Source organism: Aplidium turbinatum, chromosome 14, assembly GCF_918807975.1.
Source record: "Aplidium turbinatum chromosome 14, kaAplTurb1.1, whole genome shotgun sequence".
Classification (NCBI taxonomy): domain Eukaryota; kingdom Metazoa; phylum Chordata; class Ascidiacea; order Aplousobranchia; family Polyclinidae; genus Aplidium; species Aplidium turbinatum.
The window spans coordinates 8860129-8876204 of record NC_137485.1 but is presented as its reverse complement, the minus strand read 5'-3'; the positions used below and the strand labels follow the sequence as shown (position 1 = coordinate 8876204).

General features: G+C 39.2%; 2 protein-coding genes across 2 annotated transcripts in view; one reads left to right on the top strand and one right to left on the bottom strand.

Annotated features, from left to right (window-relative positions):
• LOC145782767 (WD repeat-containing protein 19-like) overlaps nucleotides 1-16076 on the top strand; it is a 34604-nt gene that overhangs the window by 9739 nt on the left and 8789 nt on the right. The window contains exons 14-24 of the mRNA XM_082594528.1: nucleotides 327-493; nucleotides 1317-1516; nucleotides 1772-1993; nucleotides 2400-2574; nucleotides 2724-2864; nucleotides 4604-4806; nucleotides 5190-5295; nucleotides 5920-6048; nucleotides 6467-6616; nucleotides 6822-6952; nucleotides 7226-7398. Of these exons, the coding sequence (XP_082450654.1) occupies nucleotides 327-493; nucleotides 1317-1516; nucleotides 1772-1993; nucleotides 2400-2574; nucleotides 2724-2864; nucleotides 4604-4806; nucleotides 5190-5295; nucleotides 5920-6048; nucleotides 6467-6616; nucleotides 6822-6952; nucleotides 7226-7398 (1797 nt within the window). The remainder of the gene's footprint in view (nucleotides 1-326; nucleotides 494-1316; nucleotides 1517-1771; nucleotides 1994-2399; nucleotides 2575-2723; nucleotides 2865-4603; nucleotides 4807-5189; nucleotides 5296-5919; nucleotides 6049-6466; nucleotides 6617-6821; nucleotides 6953-7225; nucleotides 7399-16076) is intronic.
• LOC145783238 (organic cation transporter protein-like) lies at nucleotides 8303-15900 on the bottom strand. Its single transcript, XM_082595050.1, has 11 exons — nucleotides 15553-15900; nucleotides 15196-15281; nucleotides 14507-14773; nucleotides 13773-13927; nucleotides 12988-13156; nucleotides 11002-11142; nucleotides 10378-10497; nucleotides 9916-10130; nucleotides 9616-9724; nucleotides 9078-9208; nucleotides 8303-8823 (listed from the first exon to the last, which is right to left on the bottom strand). Exons 1-11 carry the CDS (start codon nucleotides 15730-15732, stop codon nucleotides 8597-8599), a joined length of 1800 nt encoding a protein of 599 aa, XP_082451176.1. The 5' UTR covers nucleotides 15733-15900; the 3' UTR covers nucleotides 8303-8596.

Genomic DNA, 16076 nt, shown 5'->3' with positions numbered 1-16076 from the left:
ACGCTTAGAGTAATTTTATTGTGAAAATGTGGTGCATTATGACAAACTGTTGAATGTTTATCAATAATCAAGCAAAATTATTACCATCCACTTTTTGAAGTAGCCTAATACATAACAATACTTTGTCGAAAAACTTTTGAAAGGAAGTGAATTTTTTAAAAACTTGTAATCAAATTTTTCTACGTTCAACTTCACGAATGTAAATTATGTGGTATTTCAAGATATGGCTGCTATCCCTGATAAACTCTCTATTTTTCTGATTAGTTACATAATTCAACACTCACACGTACTCGAACCGTGTTAATAATCTTTTTTATTTTATCAAGGATCTCACGTCTCACTTGTGGGAAACACCCACCTTCCAATCAACCAAGCTCCATTGCTGTTGTACAGTGGTACATTAACTTTGCAGCTCGCTAGCGGTAAAACGACGCCTTTGCTCTTGGACACTCATTCATTTTTAAAGGCCACAGATGCTGATAAAGACACTCCGGTAAAGCTATCATACTGCATTCGGCAAGCTTGTCAAGTTTCTGTAATTTATTATGAATGGGCAATCATTTTACAGTGACTCAAGATTTGCGGACTAATCGCAAAGTAAAGTGGCGTTGGTTCGACTCTCGGGGTGTGCGCTTGAGAAACGCATATTGCGGACTGCTCTCTTTATGCGGCAGTACCTAGTGGATAGAATAATTCACGGACAACAACAAAGGGAAACTTTATTCTGTCCATTTCGGTAACCGGTCTGCGTCATTGGTTCAAAGCCTCTACAAGCATGCAGAATTTCTGATGAAGCTGCTTTCTCAGTTTGAGAATAAAGATTCTGACTATTAATCGTATCAAACTTTAGCTTGCTTGAAGTTTTTTTTTCTGTAAAATGCTGTGGTGGAATTCTTTTAACCTGACGACATTTCTCTCTTTAGAACTTAAGTCGTGGCTTCTTTCAGTTACTTTATTTTTTATTCCTCCGAGGGAGTTCTGCAGGGCTGACTTCACAGTCGATTTTTCAAATCTGTGTAGATTTCAGAAAAAAATTGAAATGAAAATTGAACACCTTGTCCATGTTTACTGCTATCAACCGTTTGAGCTGGGCTTGGTTATTTTATTGCTTATTAATTTGCTTTACTCTTTTTTATTAACGTCAGGGACAAGGAATGATATGCCACCCGCAATATACAAAGTACCAGTATGTCAATAAACAGAGTAGAAAATCCTTGCATAGAAATTAAGATGCGCTTGAACAAGTGTTTTGGCAATTAGGTGCATTTTTGGAGCCAGAACTGTAGCGAAACCTAACTCTTATACGTTTGCAACAGACCAACCAAGCGTTCCTTGTTCAAGCCATCGCCCTGCGCAGGTGGAGAGAGGCGTGGCTTGTCTGCACCCGCTTAAACAGCAAAGATTCATGGGCTCGGTTGGGTGCGGCCGCAATCAACGCATTGGATGTCGACTTAGCTATTCGTGTGTATCGTTGCCTGCAAGATGCTGGGATGGTCTTGTCACTTGAGAAACTTAGGTTCGTACTGGTTTGTTCCGGTTTGTTCCAGCATATTGTTATAATCAAGTTTTCGACTTGCCTGTTCGTGTGTATCTTTGTCTGCAAGATGCTGGAATGGTCTTGTCACTCGAGAAGCTTAGATTGGTACTGGTTTGATCCGGTTTGTTCCAGCGCATTGCTGTCTGCAAATTACTGCATTGCTTAAATTTTCCTGCTTTAAGCAGAAAAAATCTTATTTCTTATTTTTAAAACACATCATCCTTGATTTCCTAGGGATGTCGAAGACAGTAATCTTCTAGCTGGAACGCTGGCATCCTACATAGGTGAATTTGATCTCGCGCAAGATCTCCTCCTCGCATCGGGCCAACCTACTGCTGCTTTGGATTTACGACGTGATCTCATGCACTGGGATACCGCGATGAAACTAGCCAGCCGCCTTAGTCCTCAGCAGATACCGTTCATAGCAAAGGAATATGGCCAACAATTGGAATTCACGTTAGTAGAGTCACACCGTATGCCACTTTCGTTGGTGGATTTTCAAAGTAATAATTGGGGGTTTTAATTTGAATGTTTTTTATTACCTTGTTTGACTACGCTCGTTGTAATACTGCTCAACAATCTCAGATGATGCCCCCAGATTCTCTATTCTCATGTTTAAACTTACTTGAAATAGCACTGGAAAGTTATTAATAATAGTTGTGTGGTTTGTTTATTGTCGCTTTGCAACTGATCAAATATTTTTAACATCTGTGTGCTTTCAATTTTGAGTCAACTTCTCATTGTTATCGTAAAAAGAACTGACCATACTACTCTGGTTAGTGCCAAAGGCTTTATGTGAGGAGAACATTATCTTCTCATTTTCCCAAGCTTACTGATTGTGGGATCGCCTTTACTTCCGCAGGGGCAACTACACGTCTGCCTTGTCTCATTATGAGAAAGGTGTGACGCGCAAGCCTGAACACAAAGAACACGACGAGGCTTGTGCTGCTGGGATGGCACGGACGACAATCAGGCTCGGCGACATCCGAAGAGGAGTCAACATAGCTTTGAATCATCCGACCAGATCTCTGAAAAAAGTTAGTCTGCTTTTGTTAACTTTTTATACTTCCATAGACACATAAAACTTAGTAACTTCAATTGCTGCCCAAAACTTTCATCTCTGAAGTAACTTAATAAGATTTGTAAATCATACTTTCACTATCATGTGCTTGTAACTTTCCCGAAGGAATGTGGAATGATATTGGAGGGAATGCGACAATTTATGGAAGCCGCTGTACTGTTTGAGAAAGGGGAGTATTTCGACAAAGCAGCAGCTGTCAACATACGAAGCAAGAACTGGAGCAAAGTGGGAGAGCTGCTACCTAAGGTTGGTCATCATTGAAATACCTATGCAGTGCCTGCATTCTGCAACAGTGACTCCTACTCCTTTTGGCTCTATTATTAGGCTCTATTATCATTAATTAGGATTGATTATTATTAAGATACAAGTTTATTGTAGTTGTTATTACTCTTATTTTATTACATTACTTTAGTGACTGTTACTCTGTTAGCATCATTGTTCGGCTGCATGGCCGAGTGGTGAGAACCCTGGCACGGCACATCGCTCATGAGCATGTGGCTGTGTCTTTGGCACGACACTTAAAGGCGTGCCTGAAGGACTGAAGGTGGACACGAAGATTGTCTTCCTTGCCTTCCCGTCCACTTAATCTAAATCTTCAACTATTAGGCATAAGCTTGTGTACGATGACGACGACTATGGTTGTTATTATAACCATAGGCGTCGAAATAGAGTGGGCCGGGTGGGCGGCGCCCACCCAGCCGTGAAACTAGGGTGGGCAAAACATGTTTTGCCCACCCTGTTTTCATGACATTTATGAAGGGTTCGTTACAATTATTTCCGTCTTTGTTAAACGCTGAATTATCCAACCAACTGCAGCGCAACTTCTTGTTTTACGCTGTGTCTCTCGCTAGGCATCCGACAGAACAAAGCAATTCCGCAACAACGCTGCGTTGAAAAAAGGCGGTATTCACTGCATTGTTGTTGGTAGGGCAACTGCCACACGCTGAGAATTCCTGTTGAGAGAAAGCCACGTTTGATCTTTTCCCCGAATGGTCTCACTTTCGTTACGTCACAATCAAACTTCAGTTCCGGGTCAGCGTAAGGGAATATGAATATGACATCATAATGAACATGGCAATAAAATAACCGATACAAACTAAAGACGTACTGAAACAATCGCTTTTTACAAATCTTTCCTCACAAACTTGTTGCTGCGTATAAATTGGGGCACCGCGCGATGTTGTCATTTCATTATTGAAAAGTTAAACATAAAGCAAAGTCAAACATCTATTTGCGCATTCTTAAGGCGTCGAGATAAAACCAACTTTTAAAAGGCGTCACGTCCAGCACGAATGAACGTAGAGATGACATTGATGAAGAAAGCAGTGGTGATTGGTGAAGTCAATGTCTCAGGCAATGCACCGGTAGTTGCAGAATACAGCATGAGCCATGGAAATCTACCTGCTCCATTTGACGTTAGCATGCTGCCGAATCAGCTTCCGGCTCGGGAAGGTCGTGTGTTGCAAAGGAAGCTTTTTTCCGAATTCCAGTGGATGCGTCTTAACCATGATGGTAGCCTACTTGTTACTGTAGCTACTGTTTGTGGGCCTCGGAAAACAATCGGTTATCTGCCGCAGACCAACGGAAGTTATACTGCAGCAATATCAGCAGTCACCTGTCCGAACATTTTGCGGCAAATCCGAAAGCGCCACTTTAAAGATAACAGGTCACGAGTCACGCGCTTTTTAGGTCGTAAAGAAAAACATAAAAGAAGTTTGTTTAGTTTAGCAGCGCTCATAAGATCGCAAGGCGCAAGAAAGAAATATCAAACCTATTAAAGCTTAATTGCTGCAGCGACGCTAAACGCAGTCTTTGTGAGAAAGACTAACCATTGCAAATGTGCGAACATACACATTCAATGAAATCTGTTTGAAAACTCTCGCTCATCCAGAATTCCTCTCTTCTAAGAAAAAATCGACGCCTATGATTTATATTTATTGTTTGTGTTATTATTTTCCATTATTCACATTTTTTGTAAACTCCAGGTTACCTCGTTGAAGATCCATCTCCAGTATGCGAAAGCTAAAGAAGCTGACGCGAAATACGCGGAGGCGGCGGAAGCATATCACAGCGCAAAGGATTATGACAACGAAATCCGTGTCTATCTGGATCATCTCCGTGATCCTGAGAAAGCTGTGAAGATTGTTAAAGAAAGTTCATCAACTGAAGGGGCTAAGATGGTGGCGAGGTAATGGCAGTGTGTATGATTAGTTGTGCGCAACGAAAAAATTATAACCACTCGGGATTTCTTGTCGTAGTAGCAGCTGAGAGAATTATCCCCATTCCCCACCTGAAATTTCTTACCGTAGTAGTAGTTGCTGAGAGAATTACCCCCAATTTCTTGCCGCAGTAATAGCTGAGAAAATGATTGCCACTCGAGATTTCTTGCTGAAGTGGTTTTCTGGTAGTGGTTTATTTACTTTTGATTGACGTTTCGTTGACGCCAGGTTGGATATTTTATGTGTATTTGAACCTGGTATATTGTGGCATATTTACCTTTTTCTTGCTTATGAGGCAACAATTCAGGCAACGCCCCTCAATTTACCTCATTGATGTGCAACAAATTTTCAGGTTCTTCATCAAGTTAGGTGACTTCGGGTCCGCCATACAATTCCTTGTGCTTTCCAAATGCAACGACGAGGCATTCCAGATGGCTCAGCAGCACGGCCAGATGGAGGTAAGGAATTTCTTTTGTGAGATCTAGACTTGGTACGGTTCGACTTGGGTTGATCAGACTGGGAGGCGAGAAAGCAACTTTTGATGTCTAATTTCAAAACACGCCGTAAAGCGTTTTTCAAACAAATAATCGGTTGCTTTCATTGAGTAGTGAACCAAGGCTCTTCGCAGCGTCACAATATATTATACGAGCGGTTTCCAAACTTTTCCAAACGTTTTGCTTAGTGGACCCTTTGAAATTTTTTTATGATTTGCGGCCCTTTAAAAATTAACAAAAAGAAAAAACAAAAAAAAACACGGTAGGCCTGTAGAATAAAAATCAAAGAAAGCCATGAGAAACAAACACAGCGTGCAAAAATAATATCAAAAATGCCAAGAGCGTTTCTTTTACGGACCCTTTAAAAATTCTGTACGGACAGCAACAATGCCAACAGCAATCCTGCTTATCTTTTGTTTTCCTCTGTGATCTTCCACCACTGTAGGTTTGGAAAGTGTTTCAAGCATTTATAAGCTGCCAAATTCGTTGATAAACATACTTTTGTCAGCTAAATTTTCTAAAATTTAAACTGTATTGGCATAAGTGTGGCATTATGATTTTATCGAAATAACTATACCTTCCTTTTAGACATACGCTGAGATTGTAGGTGAAGATGCCACTCCTGAGGACTTCCGAAGCATCGCTGTTCACTTTGAAAACGACAAAAACCACTTCATGGCCGGGAAATTTTTCACCTTGTGTGGGCAGTACCCGCAGGTTAGTAGGTGTGAGTGCAACTTGTGAGGATTGCTTTACTTTAAATATATATATAATTTTGTATCAAACTTGGCTGCAAATAATGACTATTTGTTGCATGGTTGTTTTTGTGTATTGTTTATGAAGATTTGTGATTGACAAGGAATTTAAACCTTGTTTCAGTATTAAATATAGTTCATTTTTAGTGTAACGTCACATGAGAGTATCGTCCGCTTTGATCGCTCAATAGATAAACAGTGCATACCAAACACTTTAGAATCTAAACTTGTTTATTCATCTAAAGTTTAGATGAATAAACAAGATCAAAGAACCATGGTTCAGATCTCGGCGTGGACATTTTAGCAGTTGTAAGCTACAACAAAATTTCTTTCTTGCCGCGTCCGTAATTTAACCCTTTTTAACCCAGCTATTTTTTCAGGCTTTGAAACACTTTTTGAAATGCTCCCCCGCAGACAACGGTCAAGAAGCGCTTGACCTTGCGATCAAGGCTGTATCGCTTGCCAAGGACGACAAGCTCACCCGGCGGCTAATCGACTTCCTGATGGGAGAAAGCGATGGAATGCCACGGGTGAATTGGAATAGTTAATAGGCATTATAGAAAAAAACTTGAAATTCGATGTAATAATTTAGGTACCGGTACTGATAGTGTGGCTGTTCCCGATTCAGCTGCACTAAAACTGTCTGCTATATAAAGCGCTGACTTTAATGTGTACCTGTATGTTGTTAATATTTTCCCCATACCATCATGAGTACTATTATTATCATCATCGCAGGACGCCAACTACCTATTCAAGTTGTACATTGCGATGGAGCAATATCCCGAGGCGGCGCGAACGGCAATTATAATTTCTAAGGAAGAACAAAGCAGCGGAAACTATAGACGAGCTCATGACTTGCTTTTCAGGTAAGTTCCAGCTATAACTGCCAATGCTGGAATCAGTTTACCTTCTTCGAAAGGGCGCTAGTTCGAAATTTAGCAAGAATACGCAGTTGTGTCTTTGGCAGGACACTTAAGCTAGGTCTTCCCCGACCCGGTATTGGCATGGAAACAGCAAAAATATTTGAATCGCCAGCATGACTGACAACGAGGCTTTTAATGTTGCCATGCTTGTCAAACCTTACTTTAAAATGATCTTATTCTTAATTCTTCTCCAAACCTCAGAATTTTTTTCTTCAGCATGATGCGGGACTTGCAAAAACATAACATTAAGATCCCATCCGAGATGGAGAACAACCTCCTCGTCATCCATTCCTACATGCTGGCTAAAGCTCACTTGAAGAGGAGAGATCACCTCAAGTCAGCTCGGATGTTCATACGGATTGCAGAAAATATTTCAAAGTTTCCCGAACGTAAGTTTTCTATTGTTTAGTTTTTTTCAAAAAATTTTGACCCAGCTTGCAGCGGGGTTTATTTAACTCTAGACGTTTTTACGCCGTTTCAACGTCTTCGGCCATTGAAACTATGTGATACTGGTAACTTTTGCTTGCTGTGCCAGAAGTTTTGTAGGATTCAGCCTAATGACCTACAAAACTAGTCAAGTTTGAGATCAATTAGATATTGTGCTGTTAGCCTGGCATGGTGACCCAGGTAGTAAAATCTGTCATTTTTGCGTTGATCCAACGTCTGAAGACGTCTGAATTTTGCTGTATGGGGGGAGGAATACGTAATTATTTACGTATAGCGAGATTTCACTGCATTTTGCTTTGAAGATGATTGTTTACGTGTTTAATCACTGGCACAGATCAGAACGTCTTTGGTGATGTCACAACCAATGAACCACCACAAGTGCATTTGGCTTTTCTGTGTGGCTTTGTGACGTGACACTAATGCGTCATGATTAAAGCTGATTTATCTTTATAGTTGACTTCATTTAACGTCAGTATAACGCAAAAGAAACACTATCAGCCTAAAAGTTACTGCCAACTTGATCAGATGTTGCTTACAAGTAGAGAGGTAGATACTCTTTCTGTTAGCATTGTACAAGCCACAAAAACTACATTGTTACTTAACTTGACGTATACGAGACACTGTGGCTCATTGGGTTCCGCAGCGTTGCAATGCAATACTAACAAGTACATAGGTCAAAAATTCAAGTCTTTGTCCAGGCCTATTTTGTCAAAAAAATGAAGGTTTTCTTTTCTGAATAAAAATAAGAAACTTTAAAATCAGAAAACTAAACTGATTTGACAAATGTTTCGAACATTTAAACTGTTCTGATGTTAGTGCTGAATATGTAAAGAATTCGGTGTTCACAACTTTTGCTTAGCATGACCGTGCATTCAGTTTTAATACAGTAATCGTTTGAGTTAAAATAATATTGTTGATCACAAATGTACAACTGAAAGCGGTTTTGCTGTAACCAAATCGCTTCAAGGTAAATTTACGTTTGGAAGACGAACTGATAAAAGGACAACAAAAAGTATTCATATATGAAAATATGAATACGAATATTCATATATAAAAATATGATGAGATGCAACAATAGGTTATGAAACACACTTAGACTGAAATACATAGTTTGTTTTTGGCTCCCACTGGTGATAACGATTATACTTTGTTTTCGTCGACTGTTCGACCAGGTTGGTTGACTGTCGTATAGTCGACGCGCAGTTGTCCGCCATTGGCCGGGTAGCTGTTGTCGTTCTTGCAACAAAACACTTTCTGCCACATTGCCTTGAATGGACTGATCTGATCCAGACCGAACGCTTCTCCTTCCTCTATTGTCTCTGGCAACCGAATACCTAAAACCTCAGGCAACAACAATGCCACGATACCTGGAAAATGTCGAAAAGTATAAATACAGGAATATGAAAGGCGGATTAGGTTGGCAGCCAAGAAATACACGGAAAACGGATCTGACGGATTTGTTACGGAAAACATATTTATGCTGCATGGTTCCATACCATTAATCTTTTCATGCCCTTAAAAAACTTTATCAACGAAAAATGCTTTAACCCAGTTGCTTTGACCAAAGAAGTGTGACATTGTTTATGTGATTCCGCCTATGGAGATTCGAGAATACACTCACCCCCAATTATAGACATCACCCCGAAGACGACGTAAGGAAGAGGTTTAGCGACCGTGGCAAGCATAGCGATACAAGAGGACAGCACTGCACCGACCCGAGCGGATCCACTGCACACCCCTATACCGACGTTCCTAGCAGAGTTAAGGTGTAAGGTGAATAAAAGGAGATCGCTTTACAGGATGCGATATTCCTATTTTCCGTCCACACTACAAGTGTACATTCTCAATTTACGGCTCGTTACCAAAGCTGTTTTCAATAAGACACCTTAATTTGCTTTAAAACTGACTTGACTGTGCCTGTATTGTATACTTAGGGTCTTATAGTCTGCAAATAGCACATTATGTAAATCAAGTACAGTGACCCTACCCCAGTGTGACAGAGAAAACAGAAGAAGATGTAGTTTCACATCCTGTAGTCTAAAATTGTTAGATGAATTATTATGATGAATCGTCTGTAGGTGAAAATTGTGAAATGGTGCAGACTATCATCATCTCCGCTCGATTAAAACATTTGCTGATACTTTCAATAGTTCAGTTACCTTATTGGTGTTGGATAGAGTTCAGCGGCGTATATGTAAGCTGTACCAAACGCAGCGGAAACAGAAAACTTTCCGATCATAGACAAGGTTATATTCAGCCAAAGCAGTTCTGAAAAAATATTTAGCGTTAAGACTTGCGTTTTAAATCAAGGAGCATCCACACTTTAATCAAACTTAAACCTTTTCGCAAAAGGATTTGTTTATATTACTCGCGAATCATTCTTCAAGCTTGACCCTGCAAGTAAATCCGTCTGCAGACGTTAAATCAATGTAAATGAGGTCCAGTTTGTTGGCACTCACCTTTGGGGACGATATACATTGCCATGCACGAGCATCCGGCTACGATCAAGGTGAAAGATAGTGAGGGTCTTCTTCCCCATCTTTCGAGCATCGGGATGCAGAGGTAGACCGCAGGGATTTCCACAAATCCAGATACGAATAAGTTTATAAATGGATCTCCACCAAGATCCGCAGAGTTCAGAGTCAGGCCGTAGTAGACGCAAGAGCAAACAAACCTGCGTCACACGAAATGACCCATATTGGAAACATGAATTGTGAGCAGTGGCAGTACTAAGGATTCGTGAAAAAGCGGAAAATAGATGAAATACACCCTTCAACCCTATAGTTTGTGCAGGCATAGTATTTTTATCTCATAACCAAATACGAGATCCGCTTAGATTGTCGCCAAATTCTCAGTGATGTAATAAATCTATTTTAAAACCTGAAGATGGTTCTACTTCATATTAACACTCGCCACTTTACCAGCTGTAGCAGAGCTTCGAGGTTTTCGCTCTCATGTTTGGTGTGCGTATTGTATCCACGATGCTGTACTTTGAGTTCTCTTTTTCGGCTGTTGGTGTATCGCCTTCGTTTTCCGTTTTTCTACAAAAATTAAGAATGCTTGTTTTAATATACACGCAGTAGTTGTACAGCTGCATTGCAAACCTTCTTTCTGTATCTTCCAATTATTTGCATGATGTGAAATATCAGTTTAAGCAATTTTCTTATAGAAAATATGTTTCTATATGTAACGATCCGCAAATGGTGCATGGCAGGGCCGTAGCCACCGGAGAGAGGGAGCTTGGGGAGGAAATCACCCCCCAAATATATGTTTAATACCATTACAACGTTTTAATATCATTGTTATTCATGATGAATGACGTTTGGCCCCCAACAGTTGATTTTTATTCTAACTACGTCACTGGTTCATGTTCTTATTTCTGAAGTAATTTCAACACAAAGACATCAACAAATACATGTTATATAATAATGAAAAGAAATACACAATGAATTGAAAAAATACTGAAATTAAGTTCAATTCAAGCAATGGATTCGGGCCTTGCTGCGTCTGAGCAATAAATACGAATTGAAGAATTCCATCCTTACTTCTCAACCATTTGCTCCAACAATCTGGCTTCTTTAATATCCTTCTTGGTCCTGGCACTTTTTAAGAATTTTTGAATGGTATCGTTAGCTTCCTGGTACCTTTTGGTGGATATCAACCAACGCGGTGACTCGCATACCAACCTACAAGAACCAGCAAGATCAAGAATGTTGTTTGCTGTGTTATGGTAGACTACCATGGCACTGCATACCGGTTAGAATATTTCATTTTGTGATTGGTTGGTTGGTTTTGAATCTTCATTTTATTGATGATTTTAATGATTCGAGAATTGTAGAGGATTGTAGAGGCTTTTAACGCAGGGCCGGTTACCCAGATTGACAGAGTGAAGTTTCGGATTGTTGAAGTGTTGTTGATTGTTGAAGTGTTGTTGCCGGGGAATTATTCCATTCACTAAGTGCCGCTGAATGGAGAGCAGTCCTGAAATGCGTTGCTCAAGCGCACACCCCGAGAGTCGAACCAGTGTCACGTGATGTTGAGCCCGGCGCGTAACCACTGAGCTATCGGGGCGGACAACTTCTACAGACGTTAATCAATGTAAAAAAGATGGAGTTTGCTAGCTTAGAAGTAAAGCTATTAATAAACATAAAGTGCATTCCAACTTTAGTTGCTTAATTTTGATTTCTTAAATAATTTTTTTTTTAAACTTGTTGGTCTATGCTGTAAGTTGATCACAACAAAATAAATTTTCAACTCGGAATTGCGTTGAGTTGATTTTGTTACGAAATGCAAGCGATTTTGTTTCGTTGTATCCTTAAAGACAATCCTAAATGCCATAGAATCTGACATTAAAGGAAAGTGCCTTAAGTTTGAAGTGCGCGGCTTTCTGTCATCTTTGTCAAAAGTTCATTAGATGTTAAGGCTTTAGGATGCCCAAAACTTAACTTTAAAAAAATATCAATTTGTTCCTTTAACTTTTTTTCGTTTGATGTCAAACGATTTTTTTAAACGAAGATTGTCATTCCGAGTAACCGTACTTCCTCATATTTCCGGGTTATTTTTGCTATTTTTACCGTCTCAAAATAATATTTCTTTCTGCGACTTAATTGTCAGAAGTAACTTTGAGTATGCGCTTGTTAAAAAAGTTATCCAACAGACGAGTGATAAAAAGTTGTGCACAATTTCTTCACATCAATATTTATAGCTTTTCTAAGTTTAATTAAATTCAAACTTGCTCAACTTTTGCGCGGAAGCGATTGTACAGCCGAACTTTTGAATGAATCTTTTGAAAGTCATTATATTTTCATCCTTTTCCCTGTGGACGTGATGACATTTTCCTACTCTTGATCGTGACAATGAATGCTGCTGCGGTAGACTGCATAGGAATTTTCGTTATTTGACTTGAAATGAGATTTTGACGATGTAATGACATTTTGGCGTGGTTTTACAAGGTGGCAAGTAATCGATGTATTGGACAAATTCTAGGTAATCAATTCGATGCTGGCATTATATTGGAAGATTCTTTGAAGAGAAAACTGATTATTTCTCTGGGGACTGGTGCACTTTTTCCATGGCTGCTTGTTAACTAGGCTAGTTGTCTTGTTTTTTTTTCTATGTCAAGGTTTTGAGAAATGAGAATACAGTTTTACGTGGGTTTTAGCAAAAAATAGTTTTCCTGATGTAAATAGCTACCAAAGTTACATGTCACCATTGTGGCCGCACCTTCTAGTGACTCATTGGACTTCCTAGCCATAGGAGAGCCAACAAATGACGTGACTGAAGTTCTGAACTGCAATCGTTGTTTCGAAGTCCTGCCAGATTGCTTTTTTTTCTCCATTCTTTTACTCTGATGACTGGGATTTCTATTGCTTTAGCATATTCGAGTGGCGGGGCCCTCTGTACGGCGCTCTGAAGGGCGCCGGTTTAAAACCTCTGCAGAGCACGCAAAAACTCTCTTGCATGAAATGAGAAAAATATTGAGACCTGTAACCGATAAGCATCTTAGTCATGGAACTACTTCATTAACTTACCAATGGTAGGGTATCAGCAATATCCCTTGTAACGTGAGAGCTAGCTGGAGAGTTCTCCAATCTCGAATGAGCTTTCCGTACAGCGCCAACAGGCAGAACCCAAGTGCGAAGAAAGCTTGGCATGTCTGACCTATTCTGACCCGATTCCTTGGAGCAACAACTTCCGTGGCTGTGATAGAACAAGGGCAATTATTTTGCAATGATAAAAACTACGGTCGGAAAATAGAAATAATGCTTTATTTAGTGTGAAGCCTTGGATTTTGCATTTAATAAACATACTCCACTTTTGATACTGAAAACTTTGGGTGTTTATCAGGATAATTATCGTTTCTAGCAGAAGTTGCAACATTCATCATCAGATAAACGTTGCAACCTGTGCTAGAAACAATCACACTCTTGTTACACTGAATCTATTAAACTGTTTCTCTGTAACCTGATGCTGACAACGCATATTCATTTGTGTGCTACAAAACTAAGATGTGAATTTCAAGCGTATTGCGAATTGTATAAAACCGTTAAGGTTTTAGGGTCATTCGAAAATTATCTTAAATGGCACTGCATTCTCGGGGAAGTTATAGTTTGCATTTCAAGATGCAAAAAAGTTTTAAAGATATGCCACTATGTGTTGAAAGTATATTCATGTACAGGAAATGCTACTAATCAAAGTGTAAAATCATTAAAAGAAATCTTGCGAATTATTTTGATATCATTGATTTTTGTTATCCAAAGCCATCCACTCTCTAATATTCTCGCATCAACTAACTCAAGTTTTGCAAAGTTGTTACCTAGAACAAATGCTGTGGTGAAAACGGAAAACAAACAGAATCCACTCAGTGATCTTAGCAGAACAAACACGGTGTAGTTCGGTGAAAAGTAGGCAGCTCCAGCCAACAATGTGCCAGTAAAGGCTGTCACTTCAAATGAAACTTTACGGCCAAATCTAAAATAGTCACAAACGTTGTGTTTAGAAACAACATGGTTAGAGCATCGGGACAGAACATACTGTCTCAAAAACGTAGAGTTCGAAAGGTACTGAACAAAATTATGGTTCAGCAAACGTTTAAAGAACGTAACACATTGTGAGAGAGTATTCTCTCTTGCCTGCAACTCATCGTTAATTCGTATTGTCTTGTTGCATACTGTAAGTAAACCGTTCTCTGTCTTACAGTAACACTGTCTTTCAATAACACTGTTTAAACAGATTCACTGTTTGTTTTTTTCAGAACTAAATTTAGAGCATTAGAAGCAATTTTGCAAATTTTTTACTTTGGGCCACCTTAAAAAAATACGAGTCCATAGGCTTGATATAATTGTTTGGTATGGGTGAGTGACCATAACAAGGTTAAGGGGGTGCTGCTTTAAAAACACAGCAGGTGAATACACTGTATAATGTAGTGTATACTACAGAATACACTAATACAATTCATTTATAATAATTACAAATGAATTTTCACTCTCCTTTGTTAGGACTAGGTTTGCTGGACACACACAGCAATAATCCAATGTTATCTTAGGATACCTGTCCGATATTTGACCCCAAAACACACATCCCAATGTCACTCCGATCATGAATATTGATTGAGAAGTATGCCTTTGACCCGCATCTGAACACACGAGGTCAAACTCTGTCACCACCGTTGAAGTGAAGATCGAATCATTATAACTCCATGAGGTGCATGCCACCGTCTCTGCACTTGACCGAATGCTGATTGAATCGTTCAAATTTTCATTTTCTGGCCACCAAAACGAACAATTTTCTGCAGCGCGTAGCGTTGTTAAGTTATATCTGCAAACAACATAAGTTTTTGTGTCTTAGTGAAAAAAACAGATTTGATACGCGAAAACAGATTTCATTTTCGAACTCAGCGACCCAAATTTATCCTAAAAACAATCATTTGTTCATGCACCAGAAAGTTGGTTTCAGATTGTTGACCAATGTTATCGGCATATTTAGATTTTCACAATTTTCGATCTCAAAATGTTGCGAATTTCAGATATAGCATTAAGTACTACGTCATGTCAATGTTTACAAAATTCTGTAGATCCTGTCTTTCTCCAAAAGTGCTTGGCTATTCAGTATTCAATGAGGCGTGTTATGGCAGTATCGTGGTTAAAGCTTTTAAAGAAAAAAAAATGCTACTCTACATTTATTCAACGTTTTCAGACGCTAAGTCAATGTAAAAGGAAAAAATTTTTGCTGGATAAAACCTTTCGCATGAACTGAGTTCTTTTTTAACTGTATCCCATGGTACGGATAATTTCACTTGATCTTCTGTCCATGTTCTGTTGCAAGTCTGGAATGTTTTGAAGATCAATTGTCTTTTTAAATTGTACGCTAAAAAAGGTCCTTTGATCAACACAATTTTTTTGGCAAAGACTTCGGTTACTAAGCTAATTTCGAAAACTCAATACGAATCTAAACACAGATGTCTTCTACAAATTCATAATAAAAGTATGCGATGGCACAGGATATTTTTACGTTTCTTTAACGTTCGCAAATTATTATTGCATCAGAAAAAAGTAAATTTTTGAATGGAGCCACTTTGCCGCTCGTTTTCTACTTACCATGGCAAGTTCTTCTTCATTTGGAATCACACATGTTTTATCTACATCCGCTCCTAGAAAGACCATAGCTCCCATGTGGGCAGCCACGATGGCAGACGGTATCATCATCAGAAGCACTTGGATACGTTGTCTCCAACTCAGCTGACCCATCTCTTCCAGTATTTTGTCTAGCTCCACCATTTTGTAGAGAACTATGCACTTCCTGTGACTTGAAGCAACTTGCTATCTCTTGAAGCAAGGATTTGCTATTATTCAAAACTTCTTTATTGTATTTAAGGCTTACCTTGACCTAAACAAGCTTATGCAAATGGTCTGTGAAACAGTTTAACAATTGTTTCTTAAAGTGATTAAAGAATACAAATTTGCAGACCTGTGATAAATGATTCGAAATCTCCACTGCGAATACTGTAATATCAATTGACATAGGAGAGCGAATTAGTCTTTTGCTGATTTGATTTCCGAAAGGTTGAATTCATTTCTTGAGCTTTGCTACATTTCACAACGAGCTAAAATGCGGCAATCTG